Consider the following 25576-nt stretch of genomic DNA (forward strand, 5'->3'; position numbering starts at 1 on the left):
ATATGAAATGTTCAGAATATGAAAATCCTTAGAGACAGAAAGTAAATTAGTAACTGGCATGGACGGGAGAACAGGGAGCGACTGCTAAGAGTATAAGATTTGTTTGGTGGGTGATGAAAATTTTTTTAGTGTGGTGATGGTTGCACAGCTCTGTGAATATACAAAAAATCACTGAATTGTACACATTACAAAGTTGAATTTTAACTTACGTAAATTTTGTGTCAATAAAGCAGTTATTTTATACAAGATAAAAAATAAATATTTGTTAATGAATGAGGAGATTAGAAGCAGTATTCAGTAGCTGGGGTTGTTGGAGACCGGTACACAAAATTAGGAGAACTGATGGCTGATACCCTGGAGTCCAAAGAAAGAGTGAGAAAAATCATAAAACCCAGACACAAAGGAAGAAACAGTCCTACATACTTTACTGACTCTAAGGGATTATAGCACAGATACAAAAACAATTGGCATTAACAATAAAGACCCTGAGTCATTAAGAAAATATTGATCTTTGTTTAATATACATCATTTAATAAAACTCAGGGAGGGAACTGTACAATGCGGTTTTAAGATATTTTTATTGGACTGGATTAAAATATCACTCTGAGAACACTTAGTCCCCTCACATGCTAGATTTCCTTTTCAAAATGTAATCTTGATGATATAATAATGCATAACTTAAACCTCCCTTCCCTTCAAAACATCCTTGGTTCTACTCAAGGACCTCTAATTCCATAGTATCTTTTGTAGACACAGAAAGTATGCGTTTTCTTTGTCTTTGTGATGTATTACACCTCCCAGTGCAGAATTTTAATATATTCCACATATCATATCTTCCTGTTTCGGTTACAAAACAGTACAGAATTGGATCAGCAACACAATTTAAACTTGTTAATGCAACCGTGATTCTATACATTGTGTAAGTTCGCTTCCCAGACTTGCTGTGGTCTTCGAAGTTCACAGCATGCTCTAAAATGCAGCGAATCAGCAACATCACATGAAAGGGAGTAAAGCATAAGACAAAAGTAACTGTGATGCTGACAAGTAGTTTTATGATTCTCTTCTTTTCCTTGTTTTCCGTGGCTTTATTGTGCCGCACAGCTTGGTAGACTTTCCGGTTGCAGATCAGGATGGTGACCAAAGGTATTGCATAGCCTGTACACGTCCTGAACAAGTTGAGGTTGATTTGCCATTTCTCTAAAGGGTATTTGTCATAGCATAAAGTAAAATTAGACTTCTTGGCATCGCAATATTCAACAACTGTTTCATCTTCCCACAACATGACAGCATTGAAGATGGTTTCCAATATCCAGATGGACAGGCTGACCATGAGTGCAAATCTTCTTGTCCTTAGGAAAAAAAACTTCAAAGGGTAGACAACAGCCAAATACCGATCAACAGCAATGCAGGTGAGGAATGCTGTGCTGCTGTAAAAATTCATGTACATGAGAAAAGCACTCCCTTTGCACAAGGCAGGAGAGAAAGTCCAGTTGTCTTTATTCCAAGTATAATCAATCCATAAAGGGAGAGTTAATGCATAGAGTAAATCTGATAGTGACAAACTGAAGAGATAAATTCCTAGTTCACTTTCCTTCTTTGCTTGCAGGAAAGACACACACAGAGATCCAATATTGGCTGGAATGCTGACTATAATCACAAAGATGTAAACAATGGGAAACAAATAGTGATCCAGGTCATGCTGTTCTTCAATACATGTGCTATTCATTTTTTTCTTTTTAAGGTAGCAATTATATTAGTTCTTAGAAAGTAAACAGAAAAGTCATGTCTCGTTGTAGTTTGTTTTGAACATCGAATTCTCTTTTACTGAGAATTCTTTTTCAATTTTTTGTTGGTGTCTAAAGTTCTAATTAATTCATCAATGCTTTTAAAGGGTGGATGTAGATCAATTTTTACAGATATCAGCAGTTGGAAGTAAAAATCCAGGCTCCTGGCAATTGGCTAAAGGGGTCAACTGAATTTAATAAATAGAAGTCCATGTGTTCATTATCACAGAACGCTGACAAACAGCCCACAAGAATCAACTGAGGCATTTGTAAGTGTACATAGAGAGTTGTCCGCAATTTGTTTTTCTTCATAAATCTCAGTAGATTGGTGCAAACATGAATATACAAGGCTTTGTTTTCACGGAGATTGGTATTTCCTTTTAAAATTCCTTTCCTTCTGTAATGAAAGATGAATTAAAATTGTTTAGATGTTTAAGATGCATGACTTCATTACAATCATGATTTTGAAATAATCCCTTTTTGTTTAATTTATTGAAGATATTGAAAATGCATTAAGTTCTAGATCCCTGAGGAATCGCCACACTTCCCATTACTGGGTATATACCCAAAGGACTACAAATCATGCTGCTATAAAGACACATGCACACGTTATGTTTATTGCAGCACTATTCATAATAGCAAAGACTTGGAACCAACCCAAATGTCCAATAACAATAGACTGGATTAAGAAAATGTGGCACATATACACCATGGAATACTATGCAGCCATAAAAAATGATGAGTTCATGTCCTTTGTAGGGACATGGATGAAACTGGAAATTTTCATTCTCAGTAAACTATCGCAAGGACAAAAAAACCAAACACCGCATGTTCTCACTCATAGGTGGGAATTGAACAATGAGAACACATGGACACAGGAAGGAGAACATCACACTCTGGGGACTGTTGTGGGGTGGGGGGATGGGGGAGGGACAGCATTAGGAGATATACCTAATGCTAAATGATGAGTTAATGGGTGCAGCACACCAACATGGCACATGTATACATATGTAACAAACCTGCACATTGTGCACATGCACCCTAAAACTTAAAGTATAATAATAATAAAATAAAATAAAATAAAATAAAATAAAATAAAATAAAATAAGAAAAGGCATTAAGTTACAGTGAAGGTGTTTAAAATGGGAAAATTATCTTACTGACTTCAGTAAATAAAATCAAGTCAAGATATTTTACTTATATCAGGTAAGAATTACCTGAGGCATGTTAGATTAGAGCGAATTATATTTCTCAATGGACATAACCCAAGAACACAAAACTCAAGTTAAAAAGTCATTTTAGCAGCTAAAGATAAAAAATTCTGTTATTTGTCTGTGATTGGTAAATACTTTTGCATGTGTGATCAACTGTATGGTTATATGATTTCAAATTTCTAATTTCATATGCAATATAGGTGTATGGCACTTTCAAAAATCACCTTATAATCCAAAGAAATACTATAATAGAAATACAATAAAGTTTTAGAATTTTAAAATGTAGCAGTTTGTTAAGCCTTAGCATATAATTAGACAATCCTACTTCTGTTTATCTTTTTATTTCCTTTGTAGACTAACTCACTTTATTTTTCTTATACTTTTATAAATGAGAGGACAGAATGTTCTCATTCTGGGTGAAATCTTGGAATCATTAATTTCCACCTTTATATCTGATAGTTTAAGAGGTTAGTGTCTTTTTAAAGCTATGATGTCATAGATTCACATAAGAGTAAAGGTTCCATCCTTCTCTCCATACTGGAGTAGAGAAATACTTCGTCTATATCCGTTTGCTGCTGAGGCCTACTGGTGGCTGAGATTATTTACGTGGTGAATACCTTCACAGAAAGCTTTCCAGAAACACCATTCAGGGCACCAGAATCACTCCCTCCCAACTGTTGATGAATCCTGAGCACAAAAAGACCTGCCATCACCAGTTGCAAGAATTCTACTAGCAGAGTAAACCATATGGGAGAATATATCATATTTCACTCTTAAACAGGTAACTAAAACTCCTGAAACCTTTTAGCTTTATCAACCTAAAAAAAAACAGGAATAAAATGTGAAAAACAGCCTTTTAAATAAATAGGGAAGCTTCCAAAGGGGGGAAAAATTTGTGTTGGAAGAAAGGAGGTGGGAGCTGCTATCAGGGAGGTGAGTGAGCCCTGGAGCTCTGGATGGTCTGAAGACATATGTAGATCTGGAGGAACTCACTAGGGATCAGAGAAACTAGAGACAAAACTTGGGCCTATGCAGGTAAGAAGGGGTCCTTGACCATCCCAAACACATGGGATCCAGGAACCTCTGCTGTCAGGGAAAGGGTGAACTAGAAAATAAACTAAATAAAATAAATTCCACAGACACTTGCAGACAGTAGAGAAAAGATGGCAATTTCCCTACCTCTGCTTGGTTTCTGTGAGGAGTTACAATAAAAAATTCTACCCTAAGTAGTTGTGGCCTGTGGGGTCCTCACTTGGAAACTAGGTCTGGGTCTACATTATTAGTTTGATCCTGCAAACTTCAGGCCAACCTACATGCTCAACTTCATTAGTTATCAGAGGAATTCAAACTAAAATTAAAATGATATACCACTACACACCCAACAGAATAAATAAAATGAAAATAAGACAAAATATCAAGTGTTAGGAAGGAAATAGAACACCTTGACTCATATGCTGTTGATTAAAAAACCATTAGGCACTTATGCATGCCATATGATCCAGCAATTCCACCTCTAGGTATTTGTTCAACATAAATACATACATATGTTAACCAAAAGACAGGTACTAGAATTAGGATATTCACAGTAACACTACTTGTAATATCCCCTAACTGGAATGCCCACTAGCAGTATAATAGATGAGTAAATTGGGATATAGTAACACCATTGAAATCTGCACCTCAATGAAGATGAATAAATTATTGCTACAATCACATTATTATAATTAATAATATTATTAATATTTATTATATAATAATTATATTTATTATATAATTATAATAATTATTATTAATAACATGCATTATTGCTTCAATCACATGGTTTGGAGATCACTAATGCTGAGTGATAAAAAAAAGACACAAAAGAGTATGTATTATCTGATACAAACCAGGCAAAGTTAATCTATGCTGTTAGGAGTCTGGGTAGTGGCTACCTCTGGGGAAAGGCTGGGTACTGCTGGAAGAGGGCATGAGGAGGACTTCTGAGATTTGGTAATGTTCTATTTCTTGATAGGGGTGGCTGGTTCCATGAGCATTCTCAGTTTGTAGAAATGCATCAAGCTGTACACTTAGGATATGTGCATGTTGCTGCATGTGTATTGTATTGCAATGAAAACATTAAAGAGTGGAATAGAAAGGCTGTGTGAGATGGCATGTAGAGCATCTTGACAAACAAACATCTGTTTTACCTGCAGATGGAACGCATATGCCTTCCTAAGAAATTTGATTTTATTTCTATCCTCATATATAAAATGTAATTGAGAGAAACAAAACAATAAATAAATAATTTACCTAATTATGAAAATACCTTCACCAAAAATAAAGGTTAACTATATATGAAAAAATAAATTCTAGGCTCCTGGAAGAAGTAGACACAGATTCCCCCTTGAACAAGTCCTCTTTAACTCGGGCCTCAAAGAATCCTACAGATAGAGTTCTAACAAATATGACCTTATTCACACACACACACACACACACACGTACACACAGAGAGAGAAATAAGCAACTACGTGTGAGATTGAGCAGAAACAACAAAGTAAACCAGATCCACTAAACTTTAAAGATAAAATTAATATATATATAACACAAAATAAGTATGTTTAATATGTTTAAAGAAACAAAAGGAGGGATTTAAACACATGAGTAAGAAGAAAGAGATTAAAAAATGCCAAGCCATATTTTTAGAAAGATTGAAAAAGACTTTCTAAAAATAAAAAATATAATAATTTAAATTTAAAAATAAACACAGGGACTAACCAACCGATTAGATCCAGCTGAAGAGAAAATTAGTACATTGCAAGATAGAGATAAAGAAATAACACAAAATTATCAGCATGTTAAAGACATGGGAAAATATAAAAGAGATATGGAGAAAAGGCAAAAAGGGTAGCATATACATAATTGGAATTCCATAAAGATTGAAAAGAGAGAATGTTGAAACGGCAATATTCACAAAGATAATGAGCTTTCTAGAACTGATGAAGGAATCCTGAGGATGGATGAAGAATCCTCATGTATCTTCAATCCTCATGGAATCGGCAGATTTATGAAGCTTAGAAAATCCCAAATAGGATTAAAAACACAAAAATGGAAACCTATACTTAGACACATCGCAATAAAATTGCAGTTCACCAAAGATTAAGGAAAAAACAGCCAGAGAGGAAACATGGACTACCTACGAAGAATGGAACTTAGACGGACAAAAGACTTCTTAACAGCGATAACAGACAGCAGAAGATTAAAAGTTCCAAATTGCTAAGAAAATAGATGTCATCCTATAGTTACAAGCTCAACAGAACTAAATTTCAAGGACCAGAGCAAGAATTATGACATTTTCAGATAAACTACCACTGAGAACATTTACATCCAAAATCCCCATTAAAGAAACTTCTAAAGGATATAATTGAAGTAGGAAAAGGACACTACAGTAATGTCTGAGATGCAGGAAGGATTGAATCAGCCCCCGCGGTTGGGACTCTGATGCACACACAACACGTCCAACACCAGGCTCATGTGTCTTGGGGAGAACACCTGAACCATGAAAACATTCTCCCTTAAGACCAGGACCTAGAAAGTTGGGTAATGGGCAGCGTGTACCTCTTCCTCCTTTGTCCGTGTTACTCAATACATAGGCATCATTTTCTTTAAAAATGGTATGATAGATTAAATGAAAAAAATGATTTTTAGAAAGGTTTATAAAGTTTTCAATGGAATACATTTCTCTAGCTGTAAAAGCATTTCCTGCCTCGACTTAACCACAAGACAGGATGGGTTGATGAAGCAGACAGAGGCACTCTTCTCTGTAGTGACGCAGAGGCAGTGCAGGCTTGTGGTTATGAGCGTGGGCTCTGGAGACAATTCGAATGCCTCTCAACAGCACTCTGGGCCCATTTGTGTTTCTTCACCTAAGTTCCAGTTTTCACATGTGTAAGTTAGTACCCAGTTTCTAACATTGTTGTAAGGGTTAAATGAAATGACATAGGAAGCAAAGTTCCTAGCACATGGGAGGCATTCACTGTACGTTAGCTAGTAATATTGTTCTAATGACATTGGTAGTCTGCACCAATCTGTGTGCTGTCCCCTACATTTCTTGAAAAGAAATCATCTTTAGCCATCTAGCCAGAGCATAGCAGAAAAGCTGGAGGTGCTCAGAGTGTAATTTGTATGGTAACACTTCACGTATAATACTAGGCTCTGCAGATAATAGTTGTTCATTTAATTTGAGTAGATCTGAGACTTTAGTGGAATACTGTATATAATTCCTATTACAGTATTCATATATCTTTGCAGATATTATTTTGGCTCCTTTAATCAAATTTTGAGAAAAATATTTTTAGAACCAGCACTGAGAAATTTTGATGAGTTTTTAATTTTTAAATTTTTACCAGATGTCAAAAAAGACAATGTACAGTATATTAAAGTACATCTATTCTTGAACAGCTCTAAAAATAGTACAAATCATTGATGACAATGACCAAAAGTACAATATTTTCCTACAGTGTTATAGAAAATGCTTGCTTTCATTTATCAGTTTAATAGTTACTTATTAAGACTCTACTATATATTTCAGGCACTGTGGTAGTCACTTATTAACTAATAATTATTACTTGACATTTATTAATACTGGAAATATTCCTTCCTAATATCACTTTTTTTCTGATGGATATAAAAAGTATTTACTGGACCATTGTACAGGTGAGGGATTGGTGCCAGATAGCTCTAAAGCCAGGGGCTGGTAGGTTTCTTCCTAAATACTGAATGAAGTTTGCCAAAGCACTGTTTCCTGAAAAGAAAATAAAGTATGAACAACCCCCTTTTCCTATATCTATAGTTTTACCTAATTAGTTCTAAATTTAAAGTTTGGCCCTTTACCACTGCTCAAAGTAGAGGAAACCATGTGTCTTCCTCATTTCTTTCTCTCTTATAATGGTTTGCATTACTACATTTATACAGCCTAAACCAGGTAGAATGTTGCGAACATCGCTGACAATTATGCTAAAGCATGTTACCTACTTCAAAATCTTATTTTATTTTTTAATCTTATACTTACCCATGTTTCTTCTGGTGATGTGTTTGTTGACCGAGGAGCTTGATAAATCTGTGCCTGCATCAAGTCAAGAAGAGAAACCAACACTGCTGAGGGGACAGGAAATTGCACTCATATTTTAGCACAAACCAATGAGGAAGCAGCATCTCAATGAGAAGGACGTGCGTTATCCAAGTTTGAACAAAAAAAGTCTCCTAAATACTTTTAAAGATGTTTTTATTTATTGTTTACTGTACTGTAATTTTTATAACTCACTCGTCTCATTGCATCTTAATTACAAGTGTGTACTGATATTATATTATATGCCCTTTACTTAATGGAATATATGTTAAATATTTTATTTATTTATTTATTCATTCATTCATTCAATCATTCATTCACTCATCATGCCAGCAGTGTGCGGGGAGATGTATTCGAACTGGCTATCAACCAAAAGGAGCTTGTTTTACCTAGTAAAGGAGAAAGGCATGTTTAATAATGATTGTAATGCAACGGCAAAATGAAGAAGTACTTCAAGAGGGGTACAGATAAAATACAATGAACCATTTGGATGTGTGAGATAGGGGAGGATATTGTAGATAGATTCAGGGTGATAAAGTTCCTGGGACAAAAACAGGAAAGGGAGAATTGAGGCTGAGGGGTTTAATGATGGATATTGTGCTGTTTAAGGCAGGGGTTAAGGTAGCCAACTTCATACAGTCTTTTTTTTTTTTTTTGAGAGGCTAATGGGATTGGATATATAGTATTTGATTGTAGAACTATTTTCTCCTTTGATTCTCTCCTCTTGGAAACAGAGATGGCTAAAACCAGTTGAATTAACTAGCTGAGACAAATAATTTTATGAAACTTGAAAATTTTATTTGAGAAAGACTTACATCATTATTATAAAAACTCTTGTACTTTAGCAAGTTAAAATTAATGCCAAATCTATAAGTGGTTTAATATGAAGTGAAATTAGCTCCTATAACTTTCTTACTATTGATATATAAAAAGGTCAGAAACATCACTTTTGAATCTTGCCCTTATAAACTTTTATTAGAAATGAAGGGAAAATATTATTTAAAAGAACAGAATTGATTTGGGATGAAAACATTTGACTTAATTTTAAAGATGTAATCAGGACATTTTGAATCTGTTAAAGGACATTAAGGGTTGTTGTTGGTGTTTTTTGTTGTTGTTTTTTTCTCCCTGCCCAGAGATAGAAAAGATTAGCCTGTATATAAGCAAGGCTTTTCATATTGAAGTTGATCACGGTATATCAGGAATGTAAAGATTTTCAATACTTCCGTTGTAGGTCTTTCTTTGAGAATAATAAAACTAATACCTTACATTTATAAAGTACAGGAAAGTTTATAAAGTAATTTAGCATATAGTAAATTATAAATCAGAATATATTGTTACTGAAATAAAATTAAGTATAAAGTAAAAAATTAATAATAAATGTCTTGAAGTTTTACAAAAACGAAAAGTAATGATTTCAGTTTACTCGTGACTCTAATTCAAAATTCTCATTTTTGCTTGGTTTCGTACATCTGCTTATCTGTGGTTTCTATACACGATTTATCTTTTTTTAAGTTCGCGGTACAAGTGCATTGTTATGTAGGTATTTCATTACTCTCATGATCTCTTACTTTGTCTGAATAGACTATACTTCTGCTTTTAGGGAAAGGGTATTTTCATATCCATATCAAATATTCATGTATTTTGCTTTTCAAAAAAAAAAAAGGTTATAGTTAAGAAACATAAGAAACACAAACTTTCACTTCTGATTAAACAGGAGAAAAAGCTGGAGCTGACCTATGCTAAAACCTTGCCAACTCTACACAATAAGAAATTTACCAGCTTTTAAGAAATTTGCTTCTTAATATGGAAAATATGGCAATACTGTATTTTCAACTATAGGGCTATCTTTTATAATGAACGGTTAGAAATTTTAAATCATTGAGTCACTGTGACATTTTAACAACATAACGATGAGATAAAGACAATTAGTAGTTATTCAGAACACTGCCTTAAGGGGGTTGGCATTTCTGACCAGTCAATTATTTGGTCTTCTGTGGTCACAATCTGGGGACCCAACACTGGCCAGTTGGGCTACTCATGGGGTAATGGGGAGGAGATTGTGGATCTACCTGGTTCCAACTTCTCCACTGGGCAGACAGCACAAGAGTGTGTTCTACTGATGAAGGGATCCTTTGTGAGGCCACACTATCTGCTAGGTGTAATTTCACTAGCTAAAGCAGCAACTAAATATGGCAGGGTAAGATTTTGAAATAATGCTGTATTTTCCCAGCCACATTTCTTTTCACTCTAGCCCTACTCTTACACAATCAGTGAACCATTTTGCATTTATTGCCTTGAGGAAATTTCTGGCACAAGCAGGGGAAAAAAAAGAAGACAATGTGAGTTTTGAGTTTCAAAAGATTCAAGGCCATGGAAAAGACTGAGGCACAGACACTATGCTTGGGAGAATATGTGTTCAAATAAAGTAAAGCTTCCCAGCCCCCAAAACTGAAAAAGATTGTCCTGCTTGGTGGGGGTTGGGTTTACCGTTGTGAGACAGGAAGTATGTTCAAGAGTTAGATGTGGTCAGTGCTTGAGAAAGGGGCCCTGCATCCTGATTGCTGTACTCACTTCCAAGCAAGCCCTGAGGTAGGGGTGGGTGACAAACACCCTAGATTAGTTGTGTGATCTGGGGAGGAGAGTGAACCTGTGCCTCATTTCCAAGGAGAGACTCAGGAGTATGTACCGGAGAGACCTCACTGTCATAGTTGGTTATGGTTTGTCTTTACAAAGCTGGTGTTGATTTGATTCCTGGTGTGGCAGCAGTGGGAGGTGGGGCCCAGTGGGAGATGTTTGGGCAATGGGGGTAGATCCCTCCTTAATGGCTTGGTGCTGTTCTGAGGTAGTGAGTTCTCTCTCTGGATTAGTTCTCCCAGGAATGGATTAGTTCTCCAGACAGTGGGCTGTTGTAAGAGCCTGGATACCTCTCTAGCCCTCTTTGCATGTGTCCACTTTCCTTTGGACTTTCTTTGCTGTGCTGTGATGCAGCATGAAATCCCTTGCCAGAAGCCGGGACCACATCCTTGAATTTCTTGGCCTACAGAATCATGAGCTAAATAAACCTCTTTTCTTTATAAATTATTCAGTCTCAGGTATTGTTTTACAGCAACACAAAACAAACTAAGACACTCATCAAGTCCCTCTGTGCCCATATAGCACAGGTGGAGTAGAATGAGGGGCACAAAGAAGTGATGGGAAGCCTCAGCCCATCTCACAGCACTTTCAGTGGCCCAGTGTGGCACTTTGTAGTCACAGATGAGGGACATCTCAGGTTAATACTACCTGGGCTAACTACCAAAGACCAGAAGGGAAAGGGGGTGTCTCAGGAGATGCCAGCATTGATAGAGGGCAGTTCTGAGAACCCAGGGTCAAGCTACCTTCCAGCCCTGGCAACATGAAAAGTCCCTAAATCTTAGCGGGTGTTATGAATTGAATTGTGTCCTTTCCCAAAATTCATATGCTGAAGCCCTAACCCTCAATACTTCAGAACGTGGCTGCATTTGGATATAGAGCCTTTAAAGAGGTGATTAAATTAAAATAAAGCCCCAAAGATAGGCCCTAATCCAATCTGACTACTGTCCTTATAGCAAGAAGAAATTTGATAGCCTAGAAGAAATGGAGAAGTTCCTAGGCACATACAACTAACCAAGACTGAAACATGAAAAAAACAGAAAGTCTGAACAGAGCAATAAAAAGTAAGGAAATCTGATCAGTAATAAAAATTCTACCACTGATGAAAAGCCCGGGACCTAGAGTCTTCACTGCTGAATTCTACCAAACATTTAAAGAAGTCATACCAATCCTTCTCAAACTCTTCTGAAAAATTTGGAGAAGTGGGAATACTTCCCAATTTATTTTATGAGGCCAGCATTACCTAGATACCAAAGCCAGACAAAAACACTACAAGATAAAAAGTTACACACGAATGTTCTGATGAACGTAAGATACAAAAATCCTCAACAAAATACTAGCAAACTGAATATAATAGCACATTAACAGGATCTTTCACCATACATCACTTTAACAGAATGAAGGACAAAAACCATTTGATCATCTCAATACATGCATAAAAAGCATTTGACAAAATTTAACAGCCTTTCACAAGAACTCTCAACAAATTAGGTGTAGAAGGAATGTACCTCAACATAATAAAGGCCATATATGACAAACCCACAGCTCACATCATATTAAATGGTGAAAAGTTGAAAGCTTTCCCTTTAAGATCAGAACAAGACAGAATGTCCACACTTGCCACTTGTATTTAACATAGTACTGGAAGTCCTAGCCAGAGCAATTAGGCAAGAGAAAGAAATAAAAGAGATCCAAATTAAAAAGGAAGAAGTTAAATTGTTTGCAAATGACATAATTTTATATATAAGAAATCATAAAGGCTCTACCAAAAAATCATTAGAATAAACAAATTCAGTAAAGTCATAGGATACAAAATCAACACACATATGAATAGCATTTCTATACACTAACAATGAACTATCCTAAAAGTAAATCAAGGAAACAATGCCATTTATAAGAGCTACAAAAATATGTAGAAATAAATTTAACCAAGGAGATGAAAGACCTGTATGCTGAAAACTATAAAACACTGATGAAAGAAATTGAAGAAGGCACAAATAAATGGAAATATGTCCCATGCTCATGGATTAGAATTACTATTGTCAAAATGTCCAAAATGACAATGTCCATATTGTCAAAATGTCCTACAGATGCAATGCAATTCCTATCAAAATTCCAATGCTATTTTTCACAGAAACAGATAATGCAACCATAAAATTCATATGGAATAAAAAATAACTCCGAATTGCCAAAGCAATCTTGGGCAAAAAGAACAAAGCTGGAGGCATCACACTACTTGACTCCAAAATATACTACAAAGTTACAGTAATCAAAAGAGTACTGGCATTAAAACAGAAACATAGATCAATGGAGCAGAATAAAAAGCTCAGAAATAAATACACACATTTACAGTTAATTGATTATTTTTGATAAAGGTGCCAAGAACACATGGGGAAAGGCAGTCTCTTCCTTAAATGGTGTTGGGACAACTGGATATTCACATCCAGGGGAATGAAATAAGACCTTTATCTCACACCATATGCAAAAATTAACTCAAAATGGGTTAGGACTTCAATGTAAGACCTGAAACTGTAAAACTGGTAGAAGAAATCACAGAAGAAAACTCCATGACATTGGTCTGGGCAATGATGTTTTGGATATGGCCCCCAAACCACAGGCAACAAAAGTGAAAATAGACAAATGGAATTACATTAAACTAAAAAGCTTCTGCATACCCAAAGAAACAGTCAACAGAGTGAAGAGACAACCTACACAATGAGAGAAAATATTTGCAAGCCACACATCTCAGGGGTTAGTATCTAAAATAAATAAGGAACTCAGCTCAATAGCAAGAAAATAAGTAACCTGATTAAAAATGGGCAAAGGAGCTGAATAGACATTTCTCAGAAGAATACATACAAAAGGCCAACAGGTATATTAAAAAATGCTCAAAATCACTAATCATAAGGGAAATGCAAATTGAAAACATAATGAGATATCACCTCACACTTGTTAGAATGGCTGTGATCAAAAAGAGGAAGATGTTGTTGTCAAGGATGTAGACGAACAGGAACCCATGCACACTGGTGGTGAGAATGTAAATTAGTTTAGCCATTGTGGAAAACTGGCAGTTCCTCAAAAAATTAAAAATGGAACTACCATGTGATTCAGCAATCTCACTACTGGGTATATTTCTGTTGAAGAGCATTGTAATAGATGTTTCAAAAATATTTTGAGTGGTGAGAACCTCTTGTACTGACATTTTCTTCATGTGTGGGACCTGAGGCTAGGTGGACTCTAAAATTCTTTTCCTGGCAGGAGTGCAATAATGTGGGTATTTGCAATACAAGGAAGAGTAGAAATATCACAGGGAAAGCATAGGAGGACAGTACAATTTCCTGGAATTCCTTTATTTGAGCAAATCTATGCTGTAACAATTACCAGCAAAAGGACTACAGGTGGTGAAGGCAGTTTTTACAGTGGAGAAATGCAGACATGGAGCCTGATAATTCTTTGCAATTATCACATCAGCTTTGGATTATAACCTGGGGTGTCTATCAGGGTTCCTTGCTGCAGGTAACAGAAACCATCTGTGGGTTACCTGAGCAGAAAATGAATGACTTAGAAAGAAAGAAATGAGGATATGGAACAAATTGATGCAGAAACTTCAGAATAAGACTTGTAAAATGGGCTAGAGTCAAAGGACCAAAAAGACAGCCAGGTCACTCTGTCTGAGCATTCAAGTGAGAATGGCACTGCTTGATCCCACTGCTTTAGGTATCTGAGGCCACCTCTGATGGAGCCTCTATGCAGCTGCCTCCTCAGGACTCTGATATGGCTCTTGTGCGATTTCTCAACTGTGCATACATCTAGTTACTCTTCCAAGGTCAAATTTGCAGGTTCAAGAAACTGATTGAGAAAGCCTGGTCATTGTCAGAGCCTGTACTAATAGGGACAGTTAGAGAGAGGATCTGGTTCCTTTACTTCTGAAGGAGGCAGAATTCTCCTTCACACCAAGACTCTCACTATGAGGAATCAGCCACACACGACATGGATTTGGATGACTGTGGACAACAACCCAGCAAAAAGAAAAATTGAGACCAATACAAAGACAGGAATAATCTGTTTTTGCAGAATTAATTGTGGGTAAAGCAGTAAACTCAAAAGTTGTATGATAGTTACAAAGGTATGTCATTTATGTTATTATTTATATAATAAGCACTCATATAACACATAGGATGTGTGGGTCACTCTTCTAAGTGCTGTAAAAATATTAGCTTGTCCAACGTTCACATTAATGTATTGCCATCATTATCTCTATTTTATGGATGGGTAAACTGAAGCCCAAAGAAGTTACATAACTTAACCAAAATTACACTGCTACTAAGCAATAGGAGAAAGATTTGAAGCCAGGCAACCTGGGGCTCCAGAGCCAATATTCTAACTACTATACTACACTGCTGTTTGCTATAGAAGTTTTTATTTGTAGTTATACTTAAGAAAATGTTCAGTAAGCAATTTATAATTTATTTCATTAGGTGGATTCTGTCCTCTGGCTTATTTTCATTTTGTTTATATAAAATATTGAATGAATAGAGCCTTATAACATATTTTAAAGAGAAGTCACTGAATAGGGCAGTGTAACTAACAGTTGCCATCAAGAAACATGTCCAGAGTTGAAAGACCAGACAAATGGCAGATGTTGGATATATACTGAAAGGAATGTAAGTCATTCTCCCATAAAGACACATGCAAGTGGATGGTCATTTCAGCACTATTTGCAATAGCAAAGACATGGAATCAACCTAAATCTCCATCAGTGGTCTATCAATGGATAAAGAAAGTGTGTCACATATACAACATGGAATACCATGCAGCTATAAAAAAGAATGAGAGGCTGGGTGCTGTGGCTCACGCCTGTAATCCCAGCACTTTGGAAAGCCGAGGCGGGCAGATCACGAGGTCAGGAGTTTGAGACCAGCCTGACCAACATGGTGAAACCCCATCTCTATTAAAAATACAAAAATTAGCCAGGTGTGGTGGCACACACCTGTAATCCCAGCTACTCAGGAGGCTGAGTCAGGAGAATCGCTTGAACCTGGGAGGCAGAGAGTGCAGTGAGCCGAGATCCCACCACTGCACTGTAGCTTGGATGACAGAGCAAGACTCTGTCTCAAAAAAAAAAAAAAAAAAGAATGAGATCATGTTCTTTGTAGCAACATGAATGGAGCTGGAGGCCATTACCCTAAGAAGACTAACACAGGAATAGAAAACTAAATACTGCATGTTCTCACTTATAAGTCAGAGCTAAACAGCGAGTACATATGGACACAAACAACAACAAAACAACAGGCACTGGGGCCAACTTAAGGGTGGAGGGTGGAGGGTGGGGGGCGGCGGAGGATCAAAAAACTACCTATCGAGTACTGTGCTTATTACCTGGGTAATGAAATAATCTGTATATCAACCCTAGGACATACAATTTACCTTTGTAACAAACCTGCACATGCACCCTGAACCTAAAATAACAGTTAAAAAATATGGCAGATGTTACAGTTCAAGAAAACACTCCACACTCTTATGTCCCAGGGGATTCCTACTTTAACCAAATGTTTCCAACTCCTTTTGTAAATAATTCTTTCTTCGTATCCCCTTATGTGACCATTCAGTGATTTGTCTTTTAGTTCAATTCAACTAGTATTTATTGAGTACTTAGCACAGTTTGGGCACTGTGCTTAAGACGCACAAAGAAGAAATAAACTTGGCCTCTGCCCTGGAATTTCTGACAGCTTAATAGCAAAAACATGGAATCAACCTAAATGTCCATCAATGGTAGACTGAAGGGGAGGTAGACTGATTTATAAAAGTAAAGCCTTTTCCTGAAGTGAGACAACAGACTGCTATCATACTGTTTTATGATAGTCTTGGGGAAATAAAAAGGAAAAAAAATCCAGACTGCTATTAGAGTTTATTGATAAACTTTCATTAAAAGGCAAGATCTCTGATCCTTCTCAAAAGACTATTTGATTTTGATCACATTATTTTATTTAGAAAAAGGAGAGATTTGGGGTGGCCAAAGTATAGTTGTGATACTTAGAAACTCCCGTTATTTAAGAGAAAAATCATCGTGTTTCCTTTGGCAGCACATTTACAAACACTGGAATGTTACAGAGATCAGTGTGGCCCCTGAGCAAGGATGACATGTAAATTCTTGAAGTGTTTCAGACTAAAAAGACAGAGAGAGAAACACTGTCATTACTTTTTAAACTCACTCAAAATCTGAAAACTGGGACCTTCCTTTCTTACCGTCTTATCTCACTGACCCTGATCCACAGACGCAAGGGAAGCTAAGCATATGATCACTTGTGGGGTAACTGTCATTTTTCTTTATCTCACATCTTGAGCACATTTGAGTGCTGTGCCCAGCACTCCAAGGATCTCTGTCGGCATGTATTGATTGGCCTTTTGTTAGAAACTTTCTTACCTCATGTCTGCTCTCATGAATATAGATCAGAAATTAGAAACAAAAAATATTTATCTGGTAAGCAATTTCTTTGGTAACTGAACTAATAGGAACTACTGGGACTTCCTGGAAGGGAGGCTACCTTTTCTATTAGAGTTTATGTTTCCTCTTTTGTAGATTTCACACATTGCTCAAATATCTGTGGCATGCATTCCAACTACAAGGTGCAATTGAGGGAGGAGAAAAGGGAAAACTTAGTTGGGCAGACAGCTAAAGCTGGTCTTTGGTAAAATTCTTTTAAACAGAAAGACATCTTGAAAAATCGAGCTACAGGCACACATAGAATGGCCTGGGGAAAACTCAGGCAACAGCTGCACTGATAAGAAAGGAAGGCCCAACATAGAAGCCTTTTGTTCTTTGTGTGCTTAGCAGGTTCCCAGGAAAAAGTTTCTTCCCCTTTTCAGGCACATACATGGTGGGCTCTGTGGGAACTTGAATGGGGGTGGAGAGGGTGCTTACCTAGCACCCAATTTATAAAATTGTAGGGGAGGCAAAATTTCACCTTCGTCCCTGTAGGGTCCCAGCATGGCCCTAGTATTAAATTGATTTAAGATATTAATAGACTGACAGGAGAGAACCACACAAATTTATTTTACATGGCATGGGGGCCCTCATTAAAAAAAAAAGGACCTAAAGCAGCAGTTACGAGCCAATTGCTTACAGAGTGAAATGGACAAAAAATAGTAAGTTGTGAAACATGATAAGGGGAAGGGGCTTGGGGTGGAGAAGCGACTAGAAAGATAGGGATTAACAAATTTTGTTTGGACAGATTTCCCTCGACTTCGACTTTCTGTCCTTGAAGATAAGAATGTTATTTTATAGGGAAGATATCTTTCACGTGGGAATTTCATCTCCTCCTTATAAGACACATAATATCCATGAGAGTGATCTTGCACCTGCTGTTTTTAAGTGCCTTTAATTTAAAATAGTCAATATGCCACAGCAGCATATTTTGAGGTGGTATATTATTAACTCCTTCAAGGCTAAAAGCCTTGAATATGCTGGGGTAGTTACCAGACTGGAGAACCTTCTCAGCTATTTGCCACTTGTGGAATGCATTCAATGTACTGAGTGTTTATTAACTTTTCTCTCAGTCCCTCACTCTGCTGCTCTTCTCGCCTCATCTCACATAAGGGAAAACTCAGGCTCCAAAAGCAAACTGATTCCACCAAGATGACAATGGAATTGGGACCTGGGGTCCAAGCCTGGTCCTCGCACGAAGTAGATACTCCCTGAGATGCTGCGGAAGAGCCATGGGTAGGGCCACTCATGGCCCTCTTCCTTTGGCGGACCTTGGACATCCACCTTCCCTGCGTTAAAGTGCTCCACCAGGTGACGCCGGAAGAGAAGCCAGAAGTAAGTACAAGTGAAATCCCGTGGCTGACCACAGACATGCGAGCGATAAAAAAAAGCTCGCTGCTTCTTTCCTCAACACTCCGCCAGCTGCGTCAGTGGCCCTTGACCCGCACTCAAAATGGCGGCGGCGGCGTCAGCGTCAGCGTCAGCGGCCTCCTGCTCGTATCTATCTTGGCGGCGACGGGACCCGCCTCCCTGGGCGCCGGAGTCATGTGACCCACACAATGGCTGAGTGGCTACTCTCGGCTTCCTGGCAACGCCGAGTGAAAGCTATGACGGCCGCTGCGGGTTCGGCGGGCCGCGCCGTGGTGCCCTTGCTGCTGTGTGCGCTGCTGGCGCCCGGCGGCGCGTACGTGCTGGACGACTCCGACGGGCTGGGCCGGGAGTTCGACGGCATCGGCGGGGTCAGCGGCGGCGGGGTGAGCGGCAAGCTGCGGAGATACGCGGGGGGCGGCAAGAGCCCTCCCCGTGGGGCCCGCCCCACAAGCCCCCGCGGCGTTGCCCTGCGTTTCCACCCGCTCCACTCTCCGCCGCATTCCCCTAGGGTGCCAGTCAGCAGGTGGTTGGGGCGGGCCCGCTGCGGGTCTGGGGCGGGTGCTTTCTCGTTTAACACGAACCAGAGAGGCAGTTAGGTTTGAACAAATGAGGATCCGGAGGTCCAGAGAGTATAGGTCCAGAGAGTAAAGTGACAGGTCTAAGTAGTGAAGAAGCCGGGGCTGGAACTCTCGTCCCAGGCGGTGGGGTACAGGCTGTCTTCATCGCGGAGATGGCAGTCGGGGAGCGTCGCTCCAGAAAGGGCCAGGGAGTGCAGGAGCGTACGTGTGCGAAAGAGAACGCCCCAGTGGGATGCTTTGGCTGTGTCTCTTCCTTTTGGGGGAGCTGGTGGGTGGTGGAGTCGTAAGTCCGGGCAGTTGTTAGTGCAGGGTAAGGATGGGCTCCTCCAGAGAGGGTAGCGCCGAATAGGATTTCGTTTGGAGGCAGGACTGGTGCCTCAAGGTCTCTTTAAAAGGAAGATAAGCGAGCCGCCTGAAACTACCGGGTACTCCCTCTGGCCCATGGGCTACATGGTGGCCGACCTTTGGGTGAGAAGGTTTTTGTTTTTTGGTTTTGTATCCGAAATTACATCTAGGGCTAATGTTTCTTGAAAATGTTAAGGTTGAACTCGGATTTTTGGGGTTGAGTTGGATGGAGCTTGCATCCTTACATTCAACTCAGAACAAGCTTGAATGCCTGCTGCAAGGATGACCTGGTCTGTACTGTGACCACGTGATATAACCTTCTGCTAGGGGAAATTTTTTTTCCCCTGGAGTTAGCTGATCCTTTTTGACTTTTATGTTTTCATTCCCTAATTTGCAATCTCTCCAGCAGTGCTGATGTGTATTTCAGGGGAAACCTGTGGGCCGATGAGTTAATGCATTTATTATTTGCTACTACTATTCTCCTTTTTATGTTTTTGGGCTAAACCTGAAACAGCCAATATTTCATGAAATGAGGCCCCATCTTTTTTATAGCTTTACTTGTGATACTAAATCTAGTGTAAGAGCTTACCGAAAAGTGGAAGTCTTTGTTTCCATTAGGTTTATTAAGCCCAGTTTAAAATTACTAAGATGAGAAGAATCATTTCATAATTCAGAGTAGGAAACTCCTATCTAATCTGATAGAATATACAACAATTATTAGTGTCCCTATATAGTGCATTACTCCTCATAGGAACTCACTAAATAATGAAAATTCTTGCAACATTATATTTGCATACCACTTTAAACTTCTTTGTGGAGTCCTTGGTCCGTAGCCCAGGTTGTGGCAGTAAGTGTTTAGAGTGCTGTCATTTAATCTTCATGTCAGAGAGGGAAAGCAGTATGGTACAGTAAGTAGTTAAGAATGTAGGGCCGGGCGCGGTGGCTCACGCCTGTAATCCCAGCACTTTGGGAGGCGGAGGCGGGCGGATCATGAGGTCAGGAGATCAAGACTATCCTGGCTAACACAGTGAAACCCCGTCTTTACTAAAAATAAAAAAAAGTAGCCAGTCTTGGTGGCACGCGCCTGTAGTCCCAGCTACTTGGGAGGCTGAGGCAGGAGAATCGCTTGAACCCGGGAGGCGGAGGTTGCAGTGGGCCGGGATCACACCACTGCACTCCAGCCTGGGCGACAGAGTGAGACTCCGTTCAAAAAACAACAAACAAAAACACCCAAAACCAAACCAAAACAAAAAGAATGTAGACTAAAGAGAAGATTGCCAAGAGTGTATTCTGGGTTCTGCCACCTCACTGTATGGCCTTGGCGGGTTATCTATTATAACTCCTCTCTGCCTCACTTTCTTTTTTTGGGATACAGTTATACCTGCATGGTAGGAGCACCGTGAGGATAGACCTAAAGTGCTTAGGATGATGTCTTGCACATTACTAATTTTGGTTAATAACCAGTTTCAGGGATTAGGGAGGAGGAAGTTATTTCAAGGCCACTGAATGATGAAATGTCCCCAAGGCTTTTTTTCTGGGCCTGTAAACAGTTCCAGGCCTCATTCAGGCAATGTGGTTAGTAATCCCATGATTTGTTATTGCTTGATGGTGCATTTTAACATTTGGTTATATTGCCTTTGACTTATGCTGTTGTGTTAGGTGTGGCTATAGGTTTGCAATAGCATAATTAATGTGTTTGCCTAAAGCCGATACTTTCTCTGTTAAATGTGGGAGTGCATAGAGGGCGAAAGAAACCCTAGACAGCAAAACGCACAATTTTAATGGCGTAGTGTAGGACAGGAAGCATTGTTTACCTAGGGTCAAGGATATATTAGTGTGCCTGTACAGTGTTCATTTAAAGAGTGCCTATTTTAATATCGGAGCCCCTGCTAGGTTGTAGGCTCTTTGAGAAATATGTATTTAAAAAAATTTGTATATATAACACTTGCCTTTATTGAGAACTTACTATGTGCCAGGTAATGCGCCAAGTCCTTTACATACATCTAATTTTAGTCTTACAACAGCTGAATGAATAAGGTAGCAGACTTTACAATAATTTGCCTATGATTACGTAGCTTATTAATGATGAAATCAGGATACAAACTCCATTTGACTCAAAGACTCCTATTTATGTTGCCAGTACCAGTGCAACAAAAGACCCATAAAATATTTAATAAGTGTTTATTGAATAACAAAGAATGAGGATACAAACTTGAATAAGATACAGTCCATGTCCTTAAGGAACTAAGAGGTGAGTCAGAAAAGTAAAGGAGTGCAGGGTTCGAAGTGTTGTAATAAAGATATGGACCTGGTGCCAAAGGAGAGGCACTTACCTCAAATCAGTGAGCAGGGCCAGAAGGCATCCTTCCTTGAAGAGGTGGAATTTGAGCTGAAAGGTGAATTGGAGTTGTCCAAGAGAGGATGTGGGGTGCATTCCAGGCATAAGAATAGAAAACGTTGTTTGATGCATCTAGAAAGAAGGTGTGAGAGTGATAAGGGATAAAGTATCACGGTTAGGAGCCAAATAATTAAGGGATTTGGGTGCAAAATTGAGCAATTTGAGCTTTATCCTGAAAGCTTGTGAGGAAGGGAAGGTCTTAGCATGTTTACACAGAAGAGTTTCGTGATTACATTTGTGTTTTGGGAAGGTTACTCTCGTAAGTAGCAGGGAAGATAGAATACAGGGAGAGGCAGAGGGGATGTCCTGAGACCACTTATGCTGTTCTCGTAAGTGAGGAGGGCCTGGGTAAGTCAGTGGGGTTGAAGAGTACAGGAAGGATTTGAGAGCTATTAAGGATATCTTGGAGACTGAGGGTACATGGGAAGTTTGGACAAAAGGTGGCCCAAGTTTATGGTTTCAGCAAATGTTGGTTACTGAGACAGCAAGTTCAGGAAAAGGAGCAGATACATGCAAAAGTGCTATATTTGGTTTGGGGTATATTGAGATAGATGGGAAGAGTGGCTAGAGAGCAGCTCCATGGGTCTTTGCTTCACTGGTAGGGACTGGGGATGTTTTGGGTGTGAGAGAGTAGATATGGGCACTTACCAGAATGTCAGTGGTAGCATGTATGAGAATATAAGATAGAAAGTTGAACCCCATAAAAGTATTTTGTCCCAACCATCATACATACACCTGGCAAAGTGTCAGCAGTTTGAACCTAGGACTGTCTGGTTTACAAGCCTGAGGCTACTGTTTCGTGCTGAAAACCGGCCTCTTTTTATTTATTTTTTGCTTATATTGCCTCCCAAAGGATAGATTTTGGGTCAATTATTGGTTTTGTGGTTTCTTTTTTCAAATAGTTGTATGCCGTGGTCCAGGCGTGATCCAGTATTGGTCCCCGCACTGTCCACCCTTGTCTTTCCATGCATTCTGATGCCACTCTTATGTTAAGTTTTCTTAGTACAGCCTGGTCTGGAGATTATTGCTAGTTATTCTTAATAGTAACAGGTCTTAGCATGTTTACATCCTTATGAGGGTGGGGAAAGTAGTGCTTCCTTTCAGCATTACTGCTTGTAATGTTTTTCCAGAAGATGTTAAGGGGAAAAATTACCTGACATTCATCCCTCTCATTTTAGCTCTGAGATATTGTTGCCAAGTGGTCTCAAGATAGAAAACCTGAGTTTCAAGATAAGTTTGTGATCATGAGGTTAGCAAGCTTACCTCCCAGTTAACCCTCATGCCAGAAGAAGATAACCTTTTAGCTGTCGGACAAACAGCAGCCCTACTTGCCCAATGATTGGCACAGAAAGGGCAGACAGACAATTTGTGAGGTGCTTTTCCTCAGCCTGACCTTGCCTGAGACTAAATATGTGTATACCAGGTGGTGTGCATGAACACTGTAGACAAATATTCATGATTGGATTTCTTTTATTCATACTTTTGAAAACTTTTTTTTTTAGGCAACCTCCCGACTTCTAGTAAATTATCCAGAGCCTTATCGTTCTCAGATATTGGATTATCTCTTCAAGGTAATGAAAAAATAATTATTTCATGGCACCTGTGATATTTAAAAATTGTACGGTGAATTTCACCATAGAATTTATTAGCCTCACAATTCTAGTTTTTGAAAAAATGGCACATTACTTTTGGAATAAATTGCTATTTGAAGTTTTGCTTTTGTTTTTGCATCTGTAAAACCTAAGGCAGTAATTAGTAATTGTCTTGAAGTTTCATACAATACAGCACTATGTTAATACTGTTACTTCTTTACACAGCCGAATTTTGGTGCCTCTTTGCATATTCTAAAAGTGGAAATAGGTGGTGATGGGCAGACAACAGGTAGGAGAATTTGGGAGATAGGATTTCTCCCATCAACATTTTAATCTGTACCTCACCATATGGACTATGATTTCAGAATATGTGTAAACAATACCAACACTTTTGAGATTGATAGTTGCTTATTAGAGTGTTCCTCATTTTTTAAATGTAATTATTGTAAAATATCTTATAGAATATGACTGGTCCATCAAAAACAATATTCAGACTTCAAATTGCTTATTTAGTTGAAGTAATAGGTAGTAAACAAATCCACAGTTTTCTAAAACCTATATATACAGGACAGAGCATACATAGGGACAGTTTTGAATTTTATTGAGCAGTTAGAATTTAATTTCATATAGAACATATAAAGTGTTATTAACTTAAAATATGTGGTAAAAACGTATGTAACCAGTGTTTCAGAGATACAGCTTTTTTTTCTTTTAAAAACAAAACTTATCTTTAATCACTAAATCTTCAATCTTCATTGTCACTATTTTGATAGGCTTTGTGTAGTCCATGTTATCAATTGGCAGTTTATAGGCCTTTTGTTTCCAGGAAGAAGAAAAAAAATTCTCTCTATGATTAGATATAGCTTATTATTTACAGATCAGATTCCATTATAATGAACTCTAGAGTATCTCCTGCATACTTGTATTCCTTCTAGTGATTTGGAAGTAATTCTTTGTTGGACAGATATGTCTATATGGTGGTATTAGTGTTTATGTTGAAAGAAAAAGTGTAAACCAAAAACAAAAGAAACCCCTATAACAGAAACTTTCTTCAAGCTATTGCATTTTACTGTTAAAACCTTTTAGGCAGAATTGACAATGATGGGCTAATTTCACTTGCTGAAGCTAAATTATAGGTAGAGATACATAAACAGGCAGTTCTTGTGAATTCTGATGTTTACCTTTAAGAAGAAATGGGCAAGGGCCTCTCGAAAGGCCCTGCTTAGCAAGGGCAGATGTTTGTGAACTGTGGGAATATAGGAGGACTTTGATAGCAGTTACCTACCTCAGTGCTAAGATAATGTAACCTCTACTAACTGCAGATGTTAGTATAGAATTTTGTTATTTTTAGAGTGGATATGTATACTCATTCCTTCTTTTTTTCTCAAAACTCTTCCTATATCAAGACATATTATAGGCTAAAGTGTGGGTTCTGAGAACAGGGCTCACGAGCCCAGGGATTCATATCCAGCATTGATCAGCTAAAAGTTGAGATAATGAGAACTTAAAGTTGGACATGGGGATTTGAAAACCACAGAGAGATCAAAAGCCCAGAAGAATGACTACTGGGAATTTTTAGTTATATGAGGTGATAACATTTCTCTCAGTACTGCTTATAATAGAAGGTTGTGGTTTTATTAAGACTTTTACAATGCTTAAGATAATGAAAAAAGGATGAAATAATACACTTTTATCATCCATCCTTAAGTGTATAAGATTATGATTTGCCCAACTTCAGGATTAGAACTGGAATACTGCTTTTGTGAAGTGTGTGTCTGGGGTGGGGGTGGGGAGTGAGATGGTCCTAGGAAGTACCATTCACGGATCATTACTTCCGTTTTTGCTCTCTATTCAGATGGCACTGAGCCCTCCCACATGCACTATGCACTAGATGAGAATTATTTCCGAGGATATGAGTGGTGGTTAATGAAGGAAGCTAAGAAGAGGAATCCCAATATTACACTCATTGGTAAGAAATGAAGTTTGCAATGCTTCTTCAGTCTCTTTTCCTTTAGCTTTTAAATTCTGAATCATGTTGGAATCTCTGTTAATACGGAAGTACTCATAAT

At 38.3% G+C, this 25576-nt stretch overlaps 2 protein-coding genes and 1 non-coding gene across 15 annotated transcripts in view; 2 read left to right on the top strand and 1 right to left on the bottom strand.

Moving 5' to 3' along the window:
* Nucleotides 1–493: 493 nt before the first annotated feature.
* On the bottom strand, nt 494–8165 carry GPR65 (G protein-coupled receptor 65). The gene is made up of 2 exons (XM_055288531.2): nt 8049–8165; nt 494–2181 (listed from the first exon to the last, which is right to left on the bottom strand). The coding sequence occupies exon 2, from the start codon at nt 1724–1726 to the stop codon at nt 713–715; it is 1014 nt and encodes a 337-aa protein (XP_055144506.1). The 5' UTR covers nt 1727–2181; nt 8049–8165; the 3' UTR covers nt 494–712.
* Nucleotides 3527–25576, top strand: part of GALC (galactosylceramidase) — a 75235-nt gene continuing 53185 nt past the window's right edge. The window contains exons 1-4 of one of the 13 annotated variants that reach the window (XM_055288510.2): nt 3527–3779; nt 23418–23486; nt 23733–23796; nt 25363–25476. In XM_055288510.2, the coding sequence (XP_055144485.1) occupies nt 25383–25476 (94 nt within the window). In that variant the 5' untranslated portion in view covers nt 3527–3779; nt 23418–23486; nt 23733–23796; nt 25363–25382. Of the gene's footprint in view, nt 3780–18402; nt 18559–18661; nt 18978–19018; nt 19641–23417; nt 23487–23732; nt 23797–24938; nt 25096–25362; nt 25477–25576 lie in introns of those variants that run through there. The other 12 variants (XM_055288504.2, XM_055288501.2, XM_063645501.1 and 9 more) reach the window with 12 other exon arrangements.
* On the top strand, nt 16807–16910 carry LOC129488945 (U6 spliceosomal RNA). The gene has a single exon (XR_008659784.1). It is a non-coding gene; the product is annotated as a U6 spliceosomal RNA (small nuclear RNA).

Source organism: Symphalangus syndactylus, chromosome 8 (assembly GCF_028878055.3).
Source record: "Symphalangus syndactylus isolate Jambi chromosome 8, NHGRI_mSymSyn1-v2.1_pri, whole genome shotgun sequence".
Classification (NCBI taxonomy): domain Eukaryota; kingdom Metazoa; phylum Chordata; class Mammalia; order Primates; family Hylobatidae; genus Symphalangus; species Symphalangus syndactylus.

What these genes read in the sequence shown, in the direction of transcription:
- GPR65 (XM_055288531.2), bottom strand. Translation starts at nt 1,726, where the DNA reads ATGAATAGCACATGTATTGAAGAACAGCATGACCTGGATCACTATTTG.